The 24483-nt window shown below is 44.0% G+C and overlaps 1 protein-coding gene across 4 annotated transcripts in view; it reads left to right on the forward strand.

The window, feature by feature from the left end:
* Window positions 1-2773: 2773 nt before the first annotated feature.
* GOLGB1 (golgin B1) overlaps window positions 2774-24483 on the forward strand; it is a 39937-nt gene continuing 18227 nt past the window's right edge. The window contains exons 1-15 of one of the 4 annotated variants that reach the window (XM_038155779.1): window positions 2774-3015; window positions 5994-6126; window positions 7404-7509; window positions 7939-8035; window positions 8659-8811; window positions 9545-9697; window positions 13210-13368; window positions 14240-14362; window positions 14785-14898; window positions 16630-17041; window positions 17701-17792; window positions 18096-18192; window positions 21366-21439; window positions 23028-23115; window positions 23859-23926. In XM_038155779.1, the coding sequence (XP_038011707.1) occupies window positions 7946-8035; window positions 8659-8811; window positions 9545-9697; window positions 13210-13368; window positions 14240-14362; window positions 14785-14898; window positions 16630-17041; window positions 17701-17792; window positions 18096-18192; window positions 21366-21439; window positions 23028-23115; window positions 23859-23926 (1623 nt within the window). In that variant the 5' untranslated portion in view covers window positions 2774-3015; window positions 5994-6126; window positions 7404-7509; window positions 7939-7945. The remainder of the gene's footprint in view (window positions 3016-5993; window positions 6127-7403; window positions 7510-7938; window positions 8036-8658; window positions 8812-9544; window positions 9698-13209; window positions 13369-14239; window positions 14363-14784; window positions 14899-16629; window positions 17042-17700; window positions 17793-18095; window positions 18193-21365; window positions 21440-23027; window positions 23116-23858; window positions 23927-24483) is intronic. The other 3 variants (XM_038155781.1, XM_038155780.1, XM_038155782.1) reach the window with 3 other exon arrangements.

Below are 24483 nucleotides of genomic sequence, written 5' to 3' on the forward strand. Positions count from 1 at the left end.
AGAGGACTCTACAAACTGTGTACTGCCTAGGGACAAGGATAACACTGTGTAGTCCAGGGCAAGAGCATTTGGGGACAAGACTCACAACAGGATGTTTAGGAGGGGAAAAGAAAGTGGGGAAAGGGATGGGCCTAGGTGGTATGGGAATGAACAAGCATGAGAAAATGGAGGCAAGGGCAACAGAAGGGACTGGTTGCATGTAGAATGACGCTAATCAGTATGAAATGTGAATCCATGCCTTGGACCTGGTCGTCACAGTCTTTCTTGTCTTCTAACACTCCCACCTCCTTTTTTTTTTTTTTTTTTTTTTTTTTTCTTTTTTTTTTTTTTCTGGCTGCACAGCGCTGTGCTCTGGGCATATGCATGCATGGGGATTTAAGTGCCCACAACTGGATTGAGTGAGATCATGTCAGTCTATGATCACTAGCAAATATCAAGCCAGACAAGCCAGCAAGTAGGCCAAATAGTTTGTGAAATAGATGCATGTGTCTCTGTTAGTGAGACCACTGGAGTACTAGACTGAGGGTGTAAGGTTGAGGGTGACCCACCTGTCTGTGTTTCTCTGCATCCTGAGCACCCCATCACATGTACTCGAGGGGCACCCAGTGAACGTGTCTGTCTGCAGGCTGTTGTGTGCAATGGAATCTGTACTGGTGGCTGTGGTAGGGTTGTGCACCTCACAGGGTCCAGCCTGTCCAGGTGCCAGCAGCTGGGGAGACCAGGCATCGAGAGGCAGCTGCTGGGTAGGCTGGATGTCTAAACCCACACACTCTTTGTGCTTCCCACTGATGGACCTTCACAGAATCACAGAATAGTTTTGGTTGAAGAGTCCTTAAAAATCATCTAATTACAGCCCTCGCCATGGGCAGAAACACCTTCCCCAAAAGCAGGTAACTGGAGGCTAGGCTCCCTTGCTGCCTGTGCTACTTTTGATGGAGCTCAAGCTGCAGTTGGCTGGGAGTGCACATTGCGGGCCCATAACCAGTTTTTCATTCCCCAAGACCCCCAAGTCCTTGTCCACAGGACTGCTCCCAATTCACTCGTCACTCAGCCCGTACCCATGTTGGGGATTGCACCTGGCCTCATCAAACTTCATGAGGTTGGCGTGGGCCCTTCTCTCTAGCCTGTCCAGATCCTTCTGGGTGCCCTATCCCTTCCCTACAGAGTATCAGTCACACCACTTAACATACACATTTAAAACCAAAACTTATTTTTAGTATAGTAGAAATTTTAACAGTCTGATTTGGGAGTCATAATAAATCTACATCTAGTAACAGAAAAGCAAAGAAAAATAATGTAGGTAAAGTACTTAAATACAAGAAAAAAGCTGCACTAGTAGCAATAATCCAATTAAAATTGCAACACATGCACTTTGCTTCTGTGCTTTTTCCCATGCTGACCTGCCGGCTGCTCCTCTGGATATTAAGATTTGTGGTTCACTCACATGTTTGCAGAGGAGGAGGGGAGAGTCATAGGAAGTTGTCAGCATCTGGGTCCTTTACTGGGAGAAATGTGATATTCTTGTGAATAGTTTCCTCATCCTCTCTTCTTTTTTCTTTTTTTCCTCTCTTTCCTTCCACTTAGACTCACAAAGGTACGTGTTAGAGTTGTAAATATCTCATTGTACATAGAATAACTGCTTGCTATTACTACCAATATAAGCCCATGGTTGTACCGCACAAAGATAGATAAGTAAAATAAATTAGCTGGTAAAATAGATACCTGGAGAAATTGCTCTCACAGCTAAAGTGAACAAAGTGAAGTGAACAAAGTGAACAAAGCTGCAGGCAGGGCATGAAAAATTCAGAGCACACCTGGCAATCTTTGGTCCTGAGGCCTTGTGAAGTAGGGACAGAGCCCGTGACCATAACAGGACATTGGCACACTACTGGTGCCATCAGAAATAGGAATACAGTGCATCTGTGTGCACAGTAGGGGTGGCCAGGAGGCAAGGACACTGCGCTGCTCAGGCCCCCTGAAATCTTGCCCTACATCTGGCTGGGGCAACCTCTGGTACCAGTAGAGACCAGGAAGGGAATGGATCCAGAGTTCTGAGAAGGAAAACAAGACGGGACAGGGGCTGGCAGTGTGCAAATCCCCAGCAGCACGGGCAGCAGATGAGGGGGAGAATTCTGTCCCTCTGCCCCACTCAGGTGAGACCCCACTTGCAGAGCTTTCTCCTGTCCTGGAACCCTCAGAACAGGACACCTTTGGAGCTGCCGAAGCAGGTGCAGAGGAGGCCGCGGAGCTGCTCCAAGGGTTGGAGCCCCTCTGCTCTGGAGACGGGCTGGGAGAGCCTGGAGAACAGAAGGCTCCGGAGAGACCTTATTGCAGCCTATCAGCATGTAATAATATTTTTATGTCAAGAGCTGTAGTAGCAGAGCAAGGGACAACAGTGCCCATTTGCACGAGCGCAGCCTCGGATCGGACACCTCCGGAAGCTCTCAAGGCCGGGCTAAACGGGGCTTGGAGCAACCCGGCCTGGCGGGAGCTGCCTCTGGCAGTGGGGTGAGACTGGATCCTTCTTAAAGGGACGCGCAGACTGAACCACGGGACACCGCCTCCGCCGCTGCCCGCAGCGGAACGAGCGGAACGAGCGGAACGAGCGGCCCCGGTCCCGGTCCCGCTGCAGCCGCCTCCGGCCAGCGCGAGCCGCTGTCCCACCGACACCGCCCGGCCGGCCCGCGACGCCGCAACTGATTGGTCGCTACCTTGTTATTGGGCGGGAACGCACAGCGTCCTCGGGATTGGTCGCTTTGTGCCATGTTGCAGGACAACCATGGCGCCGAGGCAGATGCTCCGTCGCGATTGCCTCGCCCTCACGTCTATCTTTCGTCCGCCGCAGTTGATTGGTTTCTCTGCGCCGGGGCGGGGCCCCGCCTGAGGCGGAAGCGGCAGCGGCGCGTTCCGGTGCTGAGGTGGCGCGGTAGAGTGGTTCGGCGGCCGCGGGGTCGGCGGGAATCCCTCGGTGCGTTAGAGCCGCCCCTCGGTGCTGAACCCGCCGCCGTGCTGCAGGTCAGTGCCTCCCCCCGCCCTGCGTGCTCTCCGCCTGTCCTGTGCGGACCGCGGACTCTGCCGCCCAGTTCTCGGCGGCAGTCGCCGGTCGTGTTCTTTTCGTGGCCGTGCGGGGCCGGAACGGGTTCGCAGCTCCCCGGGGCCCAGGCCGTACGGGGCAGTGGGCCGGGGCGGGCCTCTCACTCTGGGCTTTACGTCCCTGCCCGGTCCCCCCACGCCGGTGGGATGCTGCCGGCGGTGCCCCCAGGTACCGGGAGCGCAGCCCGACCGGGGGAGGTTCACGCTCCGTGGGGCAAGCCGGAGACGTGCGGTCCGGTAAATCTGCGGGGCTGCTGGGGCCCGGCGGCGCTGCCCGCTATCCCCGTGGCGGCAGGAGCCACCGCTCCCGGAGCCAGCGCGGCGCTCCAGTGCTTCCCGTCCCTCCCGGCTTTTCTTGGAACCCCTCCGCACAGCGTGAGAAGTTTGGCCCAGGGCTTGTGTACAGCAGCAGTGCTTTTAATGCGTTTAAGGGACAGGCAGGGAATTTACTTCATTTATGTATAGTAAACTTATACTATAATAAATTAGGGAAGAACATTGTCAAGTCTTTCTTTGCTGTGGCTGATACCTAGGGATAGAAATGCGCCGCTTACTGCAGGCTGTGCAGACTAGCAGTGGGCTTCGACTGTTTGGGTCAGGGATGTGTATTTCAGAGAAAAGGAGCCTTCTCCAGATCACTGCTGATCTGTAGTTCCCATGTTCAAAGTGAAGTCTCCCCAGCAAAAGTTCATTAGTCACAGAAATGCTGAGCAAAAGTAGAGGATGTAAAGGATCCTGGGTCACATCCTGAGCACTGCAAGGGTCCTTGTGTTCTGCTGTTCATTACAGAGGTGGGAATCCATATACCAGTGTGAGTCTGAGAGAGCATCAGTCTTGTCTCTGAGTGCACTGTTTGCTTTCTTGGGGTGAGGCAGTGGAACACAGAATAATCTCTGTCCTTTCCTGTTTGGCATTGTATAACACCAGGATGTTCTTGCCACAAGTCCTTGAGGCTAATGCACAGGACAGCCACCGCCTTCTGTGCAGGCTGTTGGCTTTGGGACGATTTAAAGCCGTGGTATGCTTGTTCCTGGTTTTGTTCCCAGGGAGGGCTCGGAGAAGGCAGAGCCAGGCTCTTTACAGTGGTGTCTGGTGAAAGGATGAGAGGTTGTGAGCATGAACTGAGACAAAGGTGATTACCTTGATCATCAGAAAATACTTCTTCACTCTGTGGCTTACAGAGCACTGGCACAGGTTGTCCAGGGAGGTTGTGAAGCCTCTATCCTTGGAGGTATTCAGAAGATGCCTGCACAGCTTCTGTTTGAGCTTAGGGAGCTTAGACCAGATGACCTCCTAACTTCAGCCAGTCTGTGGTTATTTGATAAGATTCTCCTCAAGCCTTTTATTTATTCATTTATGTTTATTTATTACTTATGTTGTCCTCAATTGGATTTTCTCCAACAAGTTCCCACCTCTTGTTCTGGTGTGCCCAGAACAGGACACATTACTTCAGACATGGCCTCACCAGTGCCTGGTAGAGAGGAAGGATCACTTTCCTCCTGCTGCAGCCCAGGATACTGCTGCTGGCCTCTGTCATGAGGGTGCATTGATGGCCTAGGTCAGTTGTCCACCGCAGTCCTCAGCCTCCCTCCACAGTGCTGCTGTCAGAGATGTGATCTGAGGGATGCTATCCAGAGCAGTGGCCCACCTAGGCCCGTGTTTTCCCTGTTTCCTCTACACAGACGGCAAACCTGTTGCTGTTTACAGAATTGTAGAATCACTGTTTGTTTTCCATTCACATCCCTTACCATATTTGTCTGACATGAGAAGTAAATTAAATATTAATTCTAAAGACACGAGTCTCTAAGACTGGAGTTCAGGTTGTTAATGTCCACATCCGTGCAAATAGGTGCAGATGGTTCCTCTGTTTGCATTTTTAAGGAGGTCAACTGTGAGCCAAACCCAGCAAGGCTTACTGGCTTGAGGGCGGTGTCAGGTTAACGTGGCCAACCTGGACAAAGGCCAAGAAATATTTTCTCAATCCAGGAATGCATGCCTGAAATTGTAGTGCCTGTAGCATGCTGAGGCCCATGCAGATGCCTAGATTCTACTTCTTTTTCGTATTTCTAATACCACTTCTAATAATTAATCTGTTGGTTCTCTTGGCCTCAGCCACATATTTTGCATTTCTGATTTTAAGAGGCTGTGGCCTAATGCTTAGTTGGAAGATCAGATCCATCCTCTTCAAGTGTTGGAGACAGAAAGAGGCATTATTGCACTTGGATGGCTCTTTTCTAAAATGCACCATTGCCAAGACAGCAGGTTCGGTTCCTCATTGGGGCATTGTGGGAGCGATGGTTTGCAAAACTATAAATACTTTATTATTCTTATGATGGATTCCAGACATTCCAGGTCTCCACATGAGCATCTCTCATTACCGCATTGGTGAGCAGTTGATGTTGTCAGAAGGCATTTCCCTAGCAGGAACTGTAAAGCTGTACTGTTCTGGAATTCCATGCCTCACGTCTTGCCCAGGGCCAGCCGAGAAGTGAGCAAAGCACCAGGACTTGTTTCAGTGACTGCTGTGTTGTTGCAGAACATGAACAATCCTGGCATTTTGACTGTGCTTCTGGAGGAGTTGCATCCCCTTGAGCCTTGGCAGGAGCCTGGCTGAGGCCTGGCCTCTTGCTGCATGTCTTTTTGCTACGCTAACTGCTGCTGGAGTGTTTTATTCCCTGGGCTGAAGAGACTAAGCTCATGCTGTGCAGTGTGAGAAACCAGGGCATCTCTGCAAATCCATGTTCCCAAACAGAGCAGACTTGTCACTTTTCATGTGTATTGCAAGTGACTGACTAACAGTCCTGGAGTGTTCTGTGTAGGATGAAGGATGGGTTTATTTCTTTATTATTGGATAATTTTTGGTTTGTTTTGTTCTTTTTTACTTCTCTCTCCATCAAAAGTCTTAGTTCATGCAACCTGTCAGTACTCAAGAGATAATAAGGAATGGCAAGAAAGACCTGTGTGTGACTGCTCTACCTTGGAAACATTACTATTGAATCAGCAGACCCATGAGCTCCTTGGAGTACAAAGCAGGTTAGTATTCATGTGCTCTTTTCCGCTATCGATGCATGACAATGTGCACTGTCGTGTTTTCTACTTCTGCAAAATTGAGTGACTGCTACAGATGAGTAATGTGCTGCTCCTTTCCAGTGTCAGTATTTTCACACATTTAAGTGGCAATCTAACACCAAAGATTTGCTTAGTAAGACAAACAAGGGAGGTCAGGAACGAGTGGATCTGTGTAGCCAGCTTCAGGAGCCTGCTTCTAGTGAGGCAGAGACATCATATTAAAAGATTCCATTTGATGGAGATGATTTTAATAATGTAAACTTAACCTTATAGCTAATATGAGTTTGCCTAGTTTCAGCTTGCAATATTGGAGCTTCTGTAATTGTACAAATTATTTTGCCACTTAGAGGTATGGACAGTTCTGTGGCCTTTGTGTTCAGAGATGTCACATGTGTCACATGTCACATGTGACCTCTTTTTATAGAACACTAGAATGATGATTCTGTGATTCTTAAGGGACTTCGGGAGTTCAGTTGGTCAAATGCTTTGCTCTTAGCATGTCTAACATCAAAAATGAGATCAGATTGCTATAAACCTAATACAGTATTTTAACTTCTTGCTGTGCATTTTTTTCTGATTGAAATTGCCTATGCTGCGACTTGTGTCCTCTGCCTCATGTCCATCCTATGTGGACCTTGTAAGAGGTGTGTGACTTTGTCTTTAGCTACCTTATGGGTGGTTGTAGGGAGGACAGCAATTGTATCCTACTCCTCACCTGCTGTTCTCACGGCTGAGCAAGCCCAGCACTCTTACACTCTCCACATGCCTTGTAAAGCAAACCCCAGTCATCCTGGGGGCTGTCTGCTGTATTTGATTCACTGTTTTGAAAGTGGGCACTCTACTTCAAATCTAGTCTTATAGGTGTGAATAGAGAGGAATAATTGCTTTTCTCAACCTGCTGCCTGCAGTCCTCCCAGTACAGCTCAGTGTACACCTGACCTTGGCAGTGAGCGCACTGGTGGCTTGTGCCAGGCTTGGCCATCGGCACTTGGAGCTTGTCTTCTGCAACACATTTGTACAGCCAGTTTTGCTCCTCAGCCTGTGCTACTCCTGCTTTTCCCATTCCAGGCATAGGAAAAGCATTCTACCTTTCCTGAACTTCACAATGCTTCTATCCATCTGTTTCTCCAGCCTGTTGTTATTCTCCTGATTGGCAACTCTATACAAAGGCTCATTTGAATTTGGTGAATTTAGTGAGGTCTCAGTTAATAATGGTAAACTTAATGTACTGCTCTCCCCAGAATGACAAGTTGCATGTTGCTGGCTGGTACTGCTGCATGTTTTTTGGTTCTTCACTTCCACTTGCTGGATTAGTTTGGCTCCTGGATTTCAAGGAAATGAAAGAAGGTATGTTAAGCAGCAGCTAGTGAATCTATGTCCTCTCCAGATTATTCCCCTATGTTGAGGTCCTGTCATGTATGTGACATGCAGAGGTCTCATCATCTCTCTGATGTGACACATTTGTATCTGTTCAGCAAACATCAAGGCTCAGTCCAATATTTCCACTACTTATTAGCAGAAAGCCGATTTTATATTACAGGCCATGCTTGGCCCGTAGAGAAATGATGCCATTTACAATCACCTTTCTTTTCAGTAAACTGAACAGATTGCGGTTCTGTAATGTCATTGTTAAGAAAGATCAAGAATGAACTATGAGGATGACTTGTCATTTGGTATAAAAGTATATTTTTCAATCCAGAGATCAGCATAAAGGAGCTTATTCTTCAAAGCAGTTTTGACTCTGGAACTGTATTCTGACTCCTGGTTTTGTTATAGGCTCAAGATGCTGAGCCGTTTGTCAGGTTTAGCAAGTACTGTTTTACAAGAGCTGTCTGGGGAGGATGGAGATGCAGTTACTGAACCATCTATTGCTGTAAGTACAGTGTTATCTAAAGATTTTCAGATCTTATTGACAATTAGTTTGGGGAGCATGGTTCATTAAACTGCAGTGAGAACTGTCTCCTGCTTCTTCCTTGCTGAGCACTAGACTGAGCTGTCATTCCACTCTGCTTTTCTTCTACTCCTCACTTCTTAAGTCAGCATTTCTGTTGGGCAGACCATAATCTCCTCAGTTTCCACATCTCAAGGTGATCCCAGGAAACAAACCAGAATTAGGGTGAAGAAAGACTTCTAAGAGTACTAGTGATTGTGTGTAGCAGAAGGGGAAGCTCGGCATGGTTGGGTCATAGTGGGAGGCTTCATCTTTGTGCTACCCATTGGTAGAGACCATGGATAGTGTGTGAGGGTGCCTCTCGTTTCAGATTTGTTCATGTGGTGTTCAGCAAGGTACTCTTTGTTTTTGTGTGTTGGCTTAAAAGTTCTCTGAGTTTCCTCCTGGTTTCATCTAACTGTATGTTTCTGCAGGCTTCATGAAATACCTGCAGGGAGCAGAGTGCAGCACTGAGGACTGGAACTGAAGCTATTATGTGGATGCTCAGCTGCAGGTTCTTAATAGGTGTTTTTTTTTCCTTCAGAGCATACATTTTTTTGTTTCAGGTAGAAGCTTTGAAGTCAGAAGCAGAAAGCATGGAGGAGGCACCTGAGGAGCTGTTGGAGCGCTTAGCCCAAACAGAAAAGCTAGTTGTTCAGTTGAAGGATTTGATTCGAGAAAAGGATGCCCTGCTCCAGGAAAAAGAGACTGTGTTCAAGGTACCATTTCTTTCTCTGACAACCAAGAGTAAAATGCTGCTTCAGTCTTCTGTACAAGCCTATCTCTGGTTTCTTTTGAACATGAGATACCTGCATGACAAATGGCATCAGTTCTAGAGAAATACTGGAATTTGAATAATGGACCTTAAGAGATCTAGAATATCTTCTGTTGGTTTGCTTGGGTTAATTTAGACTAGAGTAGATAAGTTACACACAAATTACACAGCATTTTGTCTCAGAGCCCTTTGAGGCCCATGGAGATTCCCAGTGGCTCTAGTAAGTACTAATATCTTGTGTGAGGTTGTTCTTTCCCTGCTTCAGAGTGTTTGACACAGAGAAGCCTGTGCTGCGCTCATCCACTACTCCAGTGGTTTCATGACACATTCCCAAAGGTACATGCTGTCTACCCTGAGGTATGGTGGGAGTGTGGTTACTTGAGATACTTCTGAAGGACTGCATGTAGCAGAGAAAGTCAAACTGACTTGGTATTCACTGAAGTCCCTGAGTGCTCTGTCCCTTAAAAGAAAGTGCTGGGGTAGAAGCTACGGTGTTGGTATGTGTGGTGTTTCAGAACAAATTTGGTTTGCAGATGTGTTTTAGATAGTGCTGTTCCTGGGGAGGCAGGGTTAAACAGAATACAGCAGGCTGACAAACTCTGTAGCTTTTTCAAAGTGGTGCTTCCTGGGTAGCAGCACTGGAGTCAGGGCAGTCAGTTTGTGTCCTTCTGTTACAGAAAGAGCGAGAGGCCGCGGATGCCAAGCTGATGAAACTTAAACTTCAAGCCAAAGCCAAACTGGCTTCTCTGAACAAACGCATCGAGGAGCTGACAGAGAAAGGATCTCCACTGCCTACACAGGCCTTAGAAGAACAGCTGGAGTATCCCAAGGTTAGGAGAAGGGGGCTATTTAAGAGATGTACCTTCCACTGATAACCTGGTACTGCCTGATGCTTCAGGTCACGGTGACCCAGCAGGGTCTATTTGTCTTATTAGCAGGATATTCATAATTCCAGCAAGGATGTCTGTGCCTGTGCTGTAGGAAGCCTGTCTGTCCAGCTTCCTTGTACTGCAGATGCCCTTGGAGTGCTCAGTTTGATCTCCTCAAGGTCATGGGCTGGTTTCCCTCTGCATAACTTTGGTAATCCATTGTAGCTGAACTCTTTCCTGCAGAAACTGTGTGTCTATCTGAGCTGAGTTTCAAAATGTTGCCTGTCATGTCAGTAACAGCAAAGGTTGGCTGGAGTACAAGAGCGAAGAGGTAAGGAGGTCATTGAAACTGGAAGGCAGTAACTTAAATATAAAAAAAAATTATATTTTTCCAGTCATGTAGCTTCCTGAGCCCTCAAAGTTTTATGGTTGTCAGACCATAATTGTGTAACGCTAGGTAAAACTGGGGGAGGAAAGTGTCCTCTATTGAAGACATTAAAGAGGCTGTTAGCTACACTGGAGCTGGTAATTTTTGAAAACTTGACTGTGTGATCAGCAGAACAATGTTTTCTTTAAAAAGTTGGTTATATTATTGAAGAGAAATGGGATAGAAGTCCAGAATGGTTTCCAGACATCAGATGATGTTCATTAAACCAGAGAAAATAAAGGTTATTTCAGACATCAAAAAAAAAATTTAAGTATTATAGGAAACAATAAAAGGTGCATGTGAGAGCTGTCAGATGAGAGGTGACTACTGAATGGAGTGAAGATTAGTTCTATGACTCGTGCTGACTATTTTTGATTGAGAGCATCATGAAATCATAGAAATGTTGTTCTGTAATTCCCAATACCAACTTGAGAGTCTTTCTCAATGCAAAGCACCATCTAGTTTCATACAGGAAGAACTGGATGATCTCAAGGATTGACATAAGAGAAAAACGAAGCAAAATTTAACCAGTGCATGATCAAGCATGAACAGCATTCCCTGGCTGTAGAGACCAGTGAAGGCCACGGTGGCTGTTTAGCTGTGTCACTTGACATTGCTGTCCTGATGCTGAGGCTCTTTTTCAGCTTATCTATCTGCACCCTGTGTGTGTAACATCCATGTGCTGTTACATGACTTTGTGTAAACTTGCTGTTGAGGAGTGGTGAGTGTTCTTGCTTCAAAATTCAAATTTATCAGTTGAAGAAGGCAAAATGAGAGAAAGCTAATCATCAGTTAATTGGTGCAATATAGATTTTAAAAAGAGACATTATCTTTTTTACATACCATTATAGCGATTCTACTGAGAGTGGCAAGGCCTTGTGTGCAGTGTCATCATGTTCTGCTCACTTGGGATCAGGAAAGATAAATTCTGAGAGCAACAAGAGACTTTTTGTCCTCCCATCATGTTAGTAGCAGCACTTGGGAGACATTCAAACAGCTTGGTAATTTAGTCAACCAAAGTCAGAGAGGAAATGTCATTTCTCTCTACAGTTGTATGAGGAAGGTGAGCTTCAAGAAAGTGGGCAAACTGTTAAAGGATAATGCAGATGAATGGATGAAAGTAAATTAGTCATTAAGTAAAATGGCCTTCTAATTAGAGGAATGAGGGTTTGAGACAGTCTCCAGTGGACATGGTATGGACCACAGCCTTATTTGGTTTGGGTTGGAACATAGTTTGAGTGAAATTATGTTAGGGCACTTACCTGCAATATTTTGTATTTGACCCAGGAAGCACTAGCTTCTTTCTTGCAAGGTTAGACCTACTGAGAAGATGCAGAGTCCTTTATTTAAACTTACTTCTCCAAGTAGATGCTGTCTTGAGTAATGGGGGGTATTTCCTAGACAGTTACCCTGCCATTTGAAGGTGAAAATTCTAGGTTAGAGTTGCCTCTTATGCTGAAGTAGTGAATATTAGCAAAGGACTGGGTTTTTTCTCTCAATGGTGTGGGCCCTGTGGGAAGGCTGTATTTTAAATATCTAACAAGTACTTCCTGGGCTTTTAGCAGAGTGCCTTATTTTGAGAAGAATGGAAATATCAGCTTATCTCCTCCTCTCAGATAGTATTTGTGTACAGAACAATTGAGGCTCCTCTCAGACTTTTGAAGTGGGTAAAGGTAAATTATGTTCAGATATAAGAGCTTATACATCTTGGAAAAACAAAATGTTTTAAAGCTTGAGCTCTTTGTGGCTGTGCTGCTGTCCTTTCTTGTGGCATTCTGTGTAATGGTCAATGTAAGAGGCTTTCTAAAATCCAACTGTGAGTATCAATCCTGAAAGCCAATTACAAGTAATCCACCTGTCTTCCCCCCAGCAGCTCCTCTGCCCCAGTCTTACAAGTTATGTATATCCTGGCTTCTTAGAGCTTCCAGCATCTCTATTCTTTATTTTTCTCTCTTGTTCTGTTTCTAAATTTAAGTGCAACTGAAGCTTCTTTGTCTGTCTGTTTTGCCTCCTGCCAATGACTTTCTCTGTAGGTGAAACAGCTTTTGAGGAACAGTATCCTCTTACTCTTATTACATTAATGTAGAAGGACTTTTAAAAGCCTTCATAGTATTTTCAGATTGGGTTTAAAGACATAAATACTCTGTAGAATTCCTGTGTTATTGATGGTGTTTGACCCAATACCTGCCACAAATAAAGTGGAAGAGATATATTTTATATATATATTCAGTACAAAATACCCAGCACTGCGTGCTGACAGTAGCTGGAAGTGCTGAGATAAGAATGTAGAGCAGGTTTTGTCTGCTCAGGGACAGATGGTGAGGGACCTGCCCTCACCCAGGTGGAGAGACAGACAGAAGAGTGCAGGTGTAGTGTGCTGGGTTGTCTGAGTAGACACAGCCTAAGCACATTTTATGTGAACTGTTGTTTACATTTCTTGGTCATAAACAGAGGATTTAAGTGGAGTAGAACTCATAATTGTTTGCCCGTTCCCTTTGCTTGTATCTAATACGTTCATTGCTAATAATCCTGTAGTCTAAAGAGATTTCCATGAGCATTTTCTGTAGTCTAGAATGTCTATCTACCCCTTTGTCACATGGAGACTATTCTTCTATAATTAATTTTAAAATGTTTTTATTTCTGGTATTAGAGAAATTTGTGATGTTAAATAGCCTCAAAAATCAGGGTAGTCTTATAATAAATAATGTATTTAATAATCTGATTTGCCTTAGATTATATAGAGAGCAGTCATGGACTGTTAGCCCTGCTAAGTGCTTCGACAGTTCCCAGTTAAAAACATCTTGTGCATCTCTACACAGAAATAGGGAAAATAACACTTAACACAGGGCAACTTCATTTAAAGAAACAAATGTAAAGTTAAGAAATGAAGCAATATAGTAAAATAATCATCTGATTAGCAGTCAAGAGTAAAGTAGCATTATAGTGTATTTTTTAAAATTAATTAATTTATTTAATTTACTGACCAGTAATACTGATAAGTTTATTTTCTTCTGTTTCTCTTCTTCCCACTTTTTTCCTCTTGCAGTGTCAGAAAAATGAAAATACAAGTGAAGGGCACAGAGGGGAAGTGGAAGTACTGAAAAAGCAGCTCAGGGAGCAAGAGGAGACTGTTCAGGACCTGAAGAAACAGCTGGCTGTAGCCAAAGTGAATCTGAAAGATGCTGAAATCAAGTATGCAACACAGGTACAGAAGTTTTTTTCTATTCATCGGTCTGTGTTTCCCACCTCACTGCTTAGACTAGTATGACAGAATAGAACAGTGCTTACACAGCTGGTCTTCAATTCCCTTATCTTAATTTTGTCAGTCTTGTGCCTCCTCAAATCACCTAGGTCCATCCATTTCACTGCCTTTGGCTCCTCCTCTAAACATTACCTAAATCTTTCACAATCCCCAAATTATCTTCTCCTGCCCTTCATCCTCTACCCCAGGCCAGAACCACCCTTGGTGCAAAAGGTGCTCTGCAGGTGAGATGTGTTTCACCCTTGGACAGTGGGACTGATGGCTCTCTGAGGATGGGGAAAACAGTCCCTGGAAGGGCCTGGATAGGGTATCCCTTCCTCTGAGTCAGAATTTGGGTTCTTCCCTGCCTGCCATTGCCTCTGTGTATTCTGCTGTGGGTGTGGAGGGCAGCTGCTTATCACAGGATCCTGTCATGTCAATGGTATGTTGTAGTTGTTTGTGGAAAGATTTTTTTAATACTCGAAATTGCTGGTTTAGCTTTTGAACTGTGAATTGGGCTGCATCCTATACAGTTAAAAGCCCTGAAGTTTTATGAATTGTTAATTATATAGTAATAATTTATTATTCTGCGTATTTGTAGATTAAATTCTATGCTTTTTGCTTTCTGGGATCGGAAATCTTACCAGTTGTATACACATAATAGTAGGATAAAGACAGCAAGTAAAAATACTGTTTGACTAAGATGATGTGTAGGATTGTCCAGCTGAAAACTCCATCACACACAGTATGCTGGTGCATGTTGAAAGCAAGCCTATGTGTCTGACAGCTTCATAACCTTGTTCGTTTGTTTTTATTTTGTGGCTTATGTTTTCAGCTGAGTTCCCTGCAGGAAGTGATTCAGGAGAAGGAAGCTCTCCTGGAAGAGCATGTGCACCAGCATCAAGCTGAATTGCTCAAGATGGTGGTCCAGTCAGATACGGAAGTAGAGATGCAACAGGTATATTTGATACAATAATAATCATATCATGGGAGGAGGAAGGAAAACAGAAGACTCTGAAAGAACAGTTCTCATTAAAGTAACTCAGAAGGGATAAGAAGAAAGATGCTTTGATTGTTTGGAGTTTTTTGGATTGCTAGTTGGGGCTTTGAGTCCTTAGTTTCAATCTGCTCGTTTGCTATCAGTCAAAGAGAAGGAATAGTTTAAAAAAGTATTACATTATTGTGCTCCAGTTCCCTGTTCATAAAGGAAAGTAAGCTTCTCCTACTGCACCAGGGCTCCAGAATAGGCGTCAACAAAAATTTAGTTAATTCAGGCTGTCATAGTAACTGTGTTACAAAAATGAGGTGTATGGATGAAAGGTGGGAATCTAAATTTACACTGGTCTCCCCAGTGCTGGAATGGCCTTATCTCTCTCACAGAACCTGCGCACACTTCAGAGAAAGCTCGAGGAGCAGGAAGCAGCTCTGTTAGGACGAACTCAGGTGGTAGAACTGCTGCAGCAGGAGTTACATGCTGCCGAAAAACAAAACCAGGTATCTGGTCATGCTTTTTATTGCTTTACTCTGTGTGTGTGTGTGTGTATGTGTGTGTGGTGGATGGGGCCTTTGTCAGTGGCTCAGAAGTTACGAGATTAGCTTTTTTTTGGAGCCAGCTTTCCATCATGAAATCAGCTGGGGCCGTGCTCCCTGGGTCAGGCATTAGAGCTGCAGGTCTGTGTGCACAGCTCACAGCAGGTACAGCCAGACAGCGGGTGCTGCAGTGTCCAGCTCTAATGATCCAGGGCAGGTGGACAGGGTCAACATCTATCCATACCTATGCTGCTGACCATACTTTCAAAGCCAAATACACAAACCTTTGCAAAAGCAGAAATGACTAACACAGTGCTGCTGAAGCCTCAGTGTTTCTGGACTGCAGTGTTCAGGCCAGATCAGAGCAGAAACAGCTATTCTTTGGTATGTCTTGTTGAGAACTTGCTTATATGGTGACACAGCTTGTGGAGTGGGATTGGCTCTCACTTCATCACTTTGGAGTGTGAAGAGAATGAGATCAAGTCTGTGCATATATGACTATATAGACACAGGCTCCTTGAGACAGGATTAAGAACACAACCTCTTAAAAGGTTGGTTTGCAGATAGAGGATGAGTGTATTTTTTGTTTTTCCAATATCTGAACTTCTGAAAATTCTCCATCCCTTTAGAAGAGACTTACACTGAATCAGTCTCATATTCATTGGGTGCATGATCTCCAGCCAGTCTAATGCTGAACCTCATTTCAATAATTTTTACACACTTGTGCCCCACATATTTTCTTTTGCTCTCTGTCCCAGCCAGGCCCACGATGGTGGGTCCTTTTCCTACTGGGAAGAGGTAAAGAGAACCTCAGTGAGCTGACTTGTACTCAGTACTGGCCGCATTACTCAGCAGGGTGTATCATGGGGTGCTGCCATGGATATCTTCATGACATAGTTGTTGGCTTGGCTGGTTGGAGAAGCTCCCTTGGCTTCTCCTCGGTGCCTCTGACTTCCCTCATACATTCTCTAGTCTGAAGGAGACCTGGTATAGGTACAAACTTGAGGCCATGTGGCTGAAGCCTACTCATAAAGTGAAAGGAGCTCCTCATCAGATTCCTCCCAAAATTAGCTGTGCTGACCATCCACAGCTCCAGTAGGAGGAAATTTGACAACAGGAGTTTGGGCAAGTGTAAGGTTTGTTTCTGTCTCTTGGTCACCTTAAATCTCTGGTCAGTGTTGACCAGTGGCTACTGAGATATTTCTTAAAGCAGTGGGTACTGTGTGGAGCCCTCTGTTATCTCCAGACTCACATTTCACCATTCCCCTTTCACATACACACTTTTGCTCTGATGTTTTGGTTTTTTAATTCTACTCTATAATTGTTGAGTTCTCCCTCATTTGTTGTAGCTCTTCCTCCCCTTTTTAGGAAGTTTGCTTACTTCTAAAAGAGAGCTCCTGGCCACTGTTCTATTGCTTCTTTTCTCTAAATTCCCCTCCTCTAAATCAAGATTACCTTTTCGTTACCACAGCAATGAGAAGTTGTTTCTCCCAGCATTGCTTTCTTGTAATTTCCAAATTGTGGGGCAGTTTCTTTCTAACAGATTTAAATTTCTGACATGTTTGTTTCCTCCCTTCTGCTTCTCAGGTGTTTTAAAAGGATTTAATTAAAACCTTAAAATCTAATTTAGGTGCTTTGCTTTGTCAAGGTATTTAACTAGTTGAGAGAGAAATTAATTTCTGTATCATTTCACAGACACTCCTAGATCAGTGCCAGAAGATGGAAGTGGAACTAAGCTCCATGAGGGATGTGTTAGATGCAGAGAGACGAGGGTCTCAGGATCTCAGGGAGAAGATGGAGCTGGAGCTAGCTGAGAGGAAGCTGTCTTCCCATCGCTTGCAGGAGGAGGTGCGGTGTCTCTCAGAACAGCTGGAAGAGGCAAGAAGAGCACAAGCTGAGCTAGAGGTGAAGTACAAAGACCTGGAACAGGAACACAGGCTGGAGGTGGAAGAGAAGAGCCGGCTGCTCAGTCGTCTCACGTTGGCTGAAGAAGAGCTGCAGTGTGGCCGTGCTGTCCATGGGGCTGAGCAGCAGCAGCTGGAGCAGGATGTTGGCAAGCTCTCAGTGCCATCTGTGGGACAGGGAGCAGCAGCACGAGGGCCACAGGGTGAGCAGGCACAGCAGTTAGCTGGAGCAGGTCCTCAGGAGCCTGAGTATCACTGGGTTGCCTTCTCTTTGGCTTTGCTTTTATAACAGTTCATAAGAATGACTTGAAGTAACCATTCCTAGTTGCACAGTGACATTCCTAGCACCACAGGAATGGTGGTGCTGTCTCAAACTAAGGGGGGCTGGTTCAATCTCACCATTCTGTCTTTGACAGCTGCAAGAGGACTAGAAGTGTGGGGCAGCATATATGGTGCTTTGCCTGTCCCAGCCTCTTGTCTTTTAGGGCTTATGGATTTCTTGAGCTGGATGTATTTTTTTAGTGGATTTTATTGATTTGTTTGATTTTTTTCAGTCAGCTTATGTAAGTCCTTTTTAGATGTGCCTTGTTCTTCACAGTCTGAATTTCTACTGAAATTATAAGTAAAACAACCAAGAAAAGCAAACTGCACCATTTCCCCATAGACCTGTGTTAAAAATAACAACATTGATCTTGCCTCAGTCTCTTATTTCAAATTTATGTTCTTCCAGCTTCTTTATGGCCCAAAGCTGAAGCAGTGATTAAGAGAGATTTCATAAACCATTGTGCATGTGTGTAAAATGGACATATTGTGGCAAAAAAGACAAGAACAGACCTTAACTCCCCTTTTTCCTCTCTGTCAGATGAACTTCTACAGAAATTTGAAGAATTTGTCTGCTATCAGGACGAACTGAAATCCCAGCCACAAGTGCAGCTCTGTGAACTGGAGCAGCAGGTTTGATATTTTCAAATTATTCTCATTAATTTTTCTGGTATATTTAGGAACTGAAGCCAAATTAAATGTCTAGAATTCCTTTTTTTATCATGCATTGCTTGAGAAAGGCTTTTGTTAGTTCTCTCAGTTGATGGGCAGGCATGTTATGACTACAGAAGCCTGGAAAGAAGTGGAAGTCAATTCGAGTAATTTAAAAGTTGCCAGTTGATTTTTTTTTTAAAGTTAACCAAATTATCAAAGACTAATATGTTTTTATAAATTGTATTAAAATTTGTCTTTCTCCCCTCCGTCCTGTTTAAACAGGATAAATCAGCTTCACAGGAAAAAATAGTAGATCAGGAAGACCAGAATGAGACTTCATTCCTACCCACAGAAAACTTGGAAAGACAGAATACAGAAGGTTGTATGATTACCTTACCTATTTTAATATTCTTAATACACTAAAGAATCATTCTAGAATTAGTTTCTACAAAATAAGATAGAGCTGAAGTGGTAGCTTTCCCCAGTACAAAACAGTGACGATCTGCAGGTGGTACTTCTGGGAGGGATATTTTTGATAGCTTTTTCTGAAGCAGTAAGGGACCCGTATATATGCCACATATAAAAAAACCCCAGACAATTACATTGGTTTTGAGTGTCTGGTCGTGTAGACTGCTACCAGCAATATCACAGCTCTCTTGGAATCTTACTGTAAAACAGTGGATTCCCTCATGTGTTTACTTCAGGGTCTGGTGTGCTATGACAGTAGGTTGTCTTGATTTTTGAGAAATAGATTCATTGTGCTTCCTGTCATTCAAAGGTAGGGAACAATCACCAATAAACCAGATTCCTACAGTCCTAGAACATCATCTTTCTCTTTTTTTTTTTGTTCCAAGATCTGAGAGATGCAGGTCTTTAATGGACTTCAAGACATTGTTTAGAATCATGGCATGGTTTGGGTTGGAAGGAACTCATAAAGATCATCTGGTCCATCCCCCCTGCCCTGAGCAGAGACATCCTTCAGCAGGTCAGGTTGCTCAGAGCCCCATCTAACTTGGCCTTGAACATGTCCAATGATGGGGCAGCTGACAGCTTCCCTGGGCAATCCAGGGTGAAGCAGCCCTCTTGAAAAGCTGCACTAAGGCCTCTCTGAAGCCTCTCTGAAGGTTGTTCAGTCTCCAGGCTGAACAACCGCGAGTCTCTGAGCCTTTCTTCATGGACATATGTTCCAGCCCTCTGATCACTTTTGTGTTTTTTTCTGGACTCACTCCAGCAGATCCACGTCTGTCTTGTACAGGGGAACCCCAGAGCTGGACACACTGGTCTGAGTGGGGTCTCTCAAAAGCAGAGAAGAGGGTGAGAATTACCTCCTTCAACCTGCTGCCCACACCTCTTTTGGTGCAGCCCAGGGTATGATTGGCTTTCGGGGCTGCAGGCACACATTGCCAGCTCCTGTCCAATTTTTAGTTTGGAGACCAGAATCCCAGACTCTTCCTCTGTAGACTGTTTTCAATCCATTCACTCCGCAGTCTGTGCTGGTACTGGGGATTGCCTCAGCCCAGGTGTAGGGCCTGGAACTTGGCCTTACTAAACCTTGCTGTGCACAAGGGCTACGTGGCTGCATTCCTCAGGCTTGTCCAGGTCCCTCTGGGTGGCATCACATCCCCCCAGCAAAATCAGCTGCTCATCCTGGGTCACCTGCAGGTGTGGCATGGGTGCACTCCCCCAGCTTGTCTCGGTCAGCAGTCAGGACACTAAACAGTGCCAGTCACAGTATGGACTTCTGTGGGTCCTGGTTCCCACTTGGATGTTGAGCCATTGACTGCAGCTCTTTGCACACAGCCAGTGCCTTACCCCACCTAACAGCCCACCTGTCAAACCCATATCAGCAATTTAGTAGCAAGGGTGTTGGGAAGACCATATCAAAGGCCTCACAGAAATCCAGCTTTCAGTCTGGTATCGTGCCCCAAGCTACAGCTGAGTACATCCAAAATGAACCTGGAAAACTTCAATCAGCTTTCCTAAAAAGCAGCTCCTCCCTCCCTCTACTGAAAGGAATTCCACCCAAAATTCCAATTCCATTTCCATTCCCCAGTGACTCAGAGCTTCACTGTCATGTTACTGAAAGCATCTTTCCCAATGCATGTTAAGCTGCATGTTTACTTCAAAACAAGCTTGTGTTGTTGTTGTTGTAATTCTGTTTCCAGTGGGTGCATTGACCACTTGATTAGTTTTTTATCTTAAAACACTGGGAGATGTAATTTCTTTTTTAAAACTACCAAAATATTAAATGAAACATAAAAAATCTTTTAAGTCTGCTATATAGGTTCTAAGTACTTTGTTACTCCTTTTTGTGTCGTGAACTTGTCAGTCTTAATTAAAGTGGGATGCCTGAAACTGCCACCATAATCCATTCCTAACTTGGGTAGAATGAAATAAGGATTTATAGTTACCTTATATTTTGTAATTTCTGGTGCTTTTCAAGCCGACCTCAACAAATCCCTTAAAATTTCAAGCTGTTGTTGTTTGAAATATAAAGATCCTTGAAATCCTTGTACAGCCTTAATTTCCATGGGCTTAGCAGTGCATTAGACTAGAATATTTATAACTCTCTTTACATCTGTATGGATTCCTTGAACTTCTCTTGAGGCAGCTCTTGGAGTGATTGAAGGTCTCTCCTCCTGCTATGTAAGAGAACATTGTATGAGGCTGTCCGTGGTTCACTTGGTGGAAAGACTACAGTAGAGTATGGATCAATAAAGGAGAGCCATTATCACAGAAAACACAGACTACCTTCCAATTATTAGAATTCACAAAATGTTCATTTAAGCTTCCTCAGCTTCCATAGTACTTAGCAAATACAGTTCCGTATAATCAATTGTATGTAGAAAGGTGTTTAAAGGAGAACAGAAGAAAAGCTTGTAGTGTATGTTGATGGTATGTGTGTCCTCGCTGCATGCTCAGAAGTAAAAAGTACAGAAATTCGTACCCCTTAGAGAACAGTTTAACTTGGTCCTGAGTTTTATTTTGCATATATATTAACCTGTTTTCCATACCATCATTGCTAATTAACATGTTCACAAAAATGGGGTCTGTTTTTAATGCTTCTAAGTTGGTATTTCTGGGGGGAAGACACAGTATTCATTGCTTTACTGGCTCCTATGCTAAAAAGCTGAGGCATCACCTAATACATTAATTAGAACTGAGATTAATTGGAATGTATTTTTCTTGTACATTTATAACAATTTCTCATTTTATTTTTTCCAAATGAAATTTGAAACATTTTGCTACAATAGTTCTTCCTTTCCTCTCTTTTATAAAAATGTTTCCTAAAACTTGAATCTCTATTCCCTGTCTTTCAGTATGTCTGTATGACAACAATTGTTCTTTTCTAAAAGCTGCTTAAAAGAGCATGTTGGTTGTGTGGTTGCCTCTAAAAAACACCAAACCCCCGTTATCCAATGACATGTCTCCACTACATAAGTGGTATTAGCAGCCATGTGTCCTTTCTCAAAAGCTCCTGGAAGAATATCCTGTTGCTGTCTAAAGCAACATCTTAAGTTTCAAAGAATTTTTTTTGTTTGAATGTTTCAGAAATACCACATTTGCCACTTGTTCCCCGGGAGTCTCAGCAAGAAGCTGTGATGGTCTCAGAAGATGCAGAACAGGTAATGATTTAACAGCTGAAATAAAATAGGTCAAGGACTGGCCTTAAAACAGCTAAGCTGTCGTGGTCTTTTTTACCAATCCTCTTTGCAGGTTATTATTAACTGGATTAATGATGAAAGACAGAAATAGCTTCCAAATACAGCTTGTACTGTGTTAGTAACAGACTGTGTTTCCCTTTGCCAGCTGTGTGCATTTCTTGTGTCCTTCATCCATCCGGTCCACATTTGGGCTGTTTTCTACTTGTTGTGAGTTAGTTTTTCAGCAGAACTATGGGTCTCTGGGAATAAAATTCCAAAGGCTCAGCTGTCATTATATAAGATGCCTTTCAAACCATTCCCACTGCCCGGATGGGCACCTGGCTGACTGACTGGGGATCTTTGTGCTCCGGGAGTGGGGACACGTGGGCACTGTCCTTGTGCTGCTCCAGCTGCAGGTGCAAGTGCAGTCAGGCTGTTGTTGGGCAGAATGCAGGATTAGGAACCTGCTCCTTACCCTTATGTTCAGCATGGGGAGGGTGATGACAGCCTCTGTGTATCTGTACTGAGGGTTTGCTGTGGAACTGATTGTTAGCTTAGAGCAAGGTCTGGCTCTCTGCAGCCTGCTCTGCTGGCCCATCCTGTTCCCGGGGGAAGATTGATGCTGTGTTTTATCTAATACCTTCCTCCCTATCAGAGGGTTTGTATATTACTGTGAAGTATTAAGGTAAAAGTTGATATTTTGGAACCGGAGAAGCATTTTGAGTCATTCATCCACCTTCCAATTGCCTGCAAGCTGTGAGCTGGTAGATCAGTGGGAATGCACATACACCCACACATGTAGGCTTTTCAAGGTCACATATAAGCATTTGAACTGTTTTCTACTGCCCCTTTATAGACAATGGAAAAAACAGGTTCTTTAGCATATGAGTCACCTGCACCAAAGTGAATGTTGAAAATGGGTCAATGAAAACAACCCTGGAATTGTCCATTTCAATGTCTTCATTTTAAAAAGAGTCCAGCTAAATAGCTTACATCTAAGTTTTTACACTTGGACAGCTATTCCTACCATTTGTGCACCTTGTGCACTTTAGGCCAAGTAATATAGTTAACCAAACCCAGGTTAAGGCATCTAACAGTTAAAAGGTTCTTGTGGGGTTATTGGTTTGTTGGTGTGGTAGAGCCTAGCATAACTTTATTGGGAAAGCTCCAGGTTCTTTATCTGCTAGAGCAGTGAGGCATAGACTGACAGACCTGTGACTTCTCACCTTCTCTGCTTGGGTGGTCAGTGAAAGGTTATGATACTCTGGTTAGTCCCTTTGAGGTAGTGAAGATGGAAGAGAAATCATCTCAAGGTGGGAAGGAAGTTATTTAGATCATTGCATCCATTGATCTGTTAATCTGCTGAGATATGTCTTAATCTATTGCTTAACATCAAAATCAGTCTCTTTTCCATTATTTATTTATTCATTTATTTTCATTAGGCTTCAGAGTTGTGTCCAAACTTTGATAGGTTTTACTTAGAGCTGGCAGAGCAGTAGACAGCTAAGAGAGCTGTCTCCTCATACCAGGATCCTGGCTCAAAGCTCTGTGTTTTTTCTTCATGCCACAGAATAAGAATATTGGTGCTGAGGCCAAATTGCAAGACTTGTGGACTGTGGAAGCTCCAGCCTCTTATGTAGACTGCTCTTCCTCTACAGGTGAGGACACAGAATGGTGTGTGACAAGAAAATTGTGAAAATTTGAGGAGTTTCAGGGACAAATCTGAAAATTATTTAGAAAGAGGTGCTCTGAGGTCAGAATCTAGAGATGATAATCTACAGAAGGCAGAAAAAATTTACATGAGGTAGAAGAGAAGATTCTAATGTGGGATGGGTAGGATATACCAGAAGAGAAGAAAAAAGTGATTGCTAAGGTTAGAAAGAGGAGGGTTTGAATGAGTGTGTAGATGCAAAGACTGATGTGTAAGGCACAGAAGAGAATTAAGATAAAATTAGGAACTGTGTGTTTCTCTGCAAGCCAGTAAATGTCTTTTTGTGTCTGGAATTCCATGCCACATCCCTCATGGAAAAAAAAAAAAAAAAAAAGCAGTCAAACCACTCTGTTACCTGGTTCTCTTGTCTCTTTGCTCTTCATTCTTCTGCAGCGGTCAGAAGTGCTGCGTGCAGGTGACGCAGCAAACACAGGGGGTTGCTGCTTTTTTTGTCAGGGTTTTTTGGTGGTTTTTTGTTTTGTTTTGGTTTGGTTTTGTTGTTGGTTTTTTTTGGTTGTTTGGTTTTTTGGGGGGGTTTTTTTGGGTGTTTTTTTTTTTGGTGGGTTTTTTTTTTGTCTTTTATCACCTTCTGCGGAAGCTCTGGTCCCATTTTTTGTCTCTTCACTCTACCTGCTGACTTTACCTGCAAGTTGTTGCACTCATGGTGACAAGTGTTCCTTTTCTTACGAGGTGTGTCAGAAGAGCTGGTGAATTCTGCAATGCAGAAGCCTTTTGGTGACACTTCTGTGCTCTCTGAGGTAAAATGTAGTCCAAAACCCTTTTGGTCTCAGTATTGTATGCATTTGCAGATACAAAAACTTTCATTTAGTTTAGAAGCCTTGAAGAGTTGTCTCTTTTTAACCTCCTGTGACTTAAAGTGGTTGTTTCATCATGACAGCAGACTTTTTAAGAGCTGGTCTCCTTTAATGGTTCCCCATAAACTGTTTCTGCCCTCCAAGTCTTTGCAGTGCAGCATGTTGACTTATTGGTGGGCTGTTGATCCAGCCCGCTAGATCAACAGTGTTGTCTGGGGAGGATTTGTGAGTGCTTTTCTTTTGTAATCTGTTTTGGGGGATGGGAAGAAACGTAAAAATAGTAATTTGGAAAAAGCCAAGCACTTTGTTCCAGGTGCTTTGTCTAGTGCTTGCACTTTGGGCATGGACACAGATTGGAATATGGGTTTCTATCCTGCTTCTTTGCCATGTTAAATGGACAGATCAAATAGGGGACAAAATCTCCTTATTCAGGCTATGAATAGGATGCCATGAAAATGTGACTGGTTAAGTACACTAGAGGGCTTGTTAAAATCACAGGA

The sequence above is a fragment of the Motacilla alba genome, chromosome 1A (assembly GCF_015832195.1).
Source record: "Motacilla alba alba isolate MOTALB_02 chromosome 1A, Motacilla_alba_V1.0_pri, whole genome shotgun sequence".
NCBI lineage: Eukaryota > Metazoa > Chordata > Aves > Passeriformes > Motacillidae > Motacilla > Motacilla alba.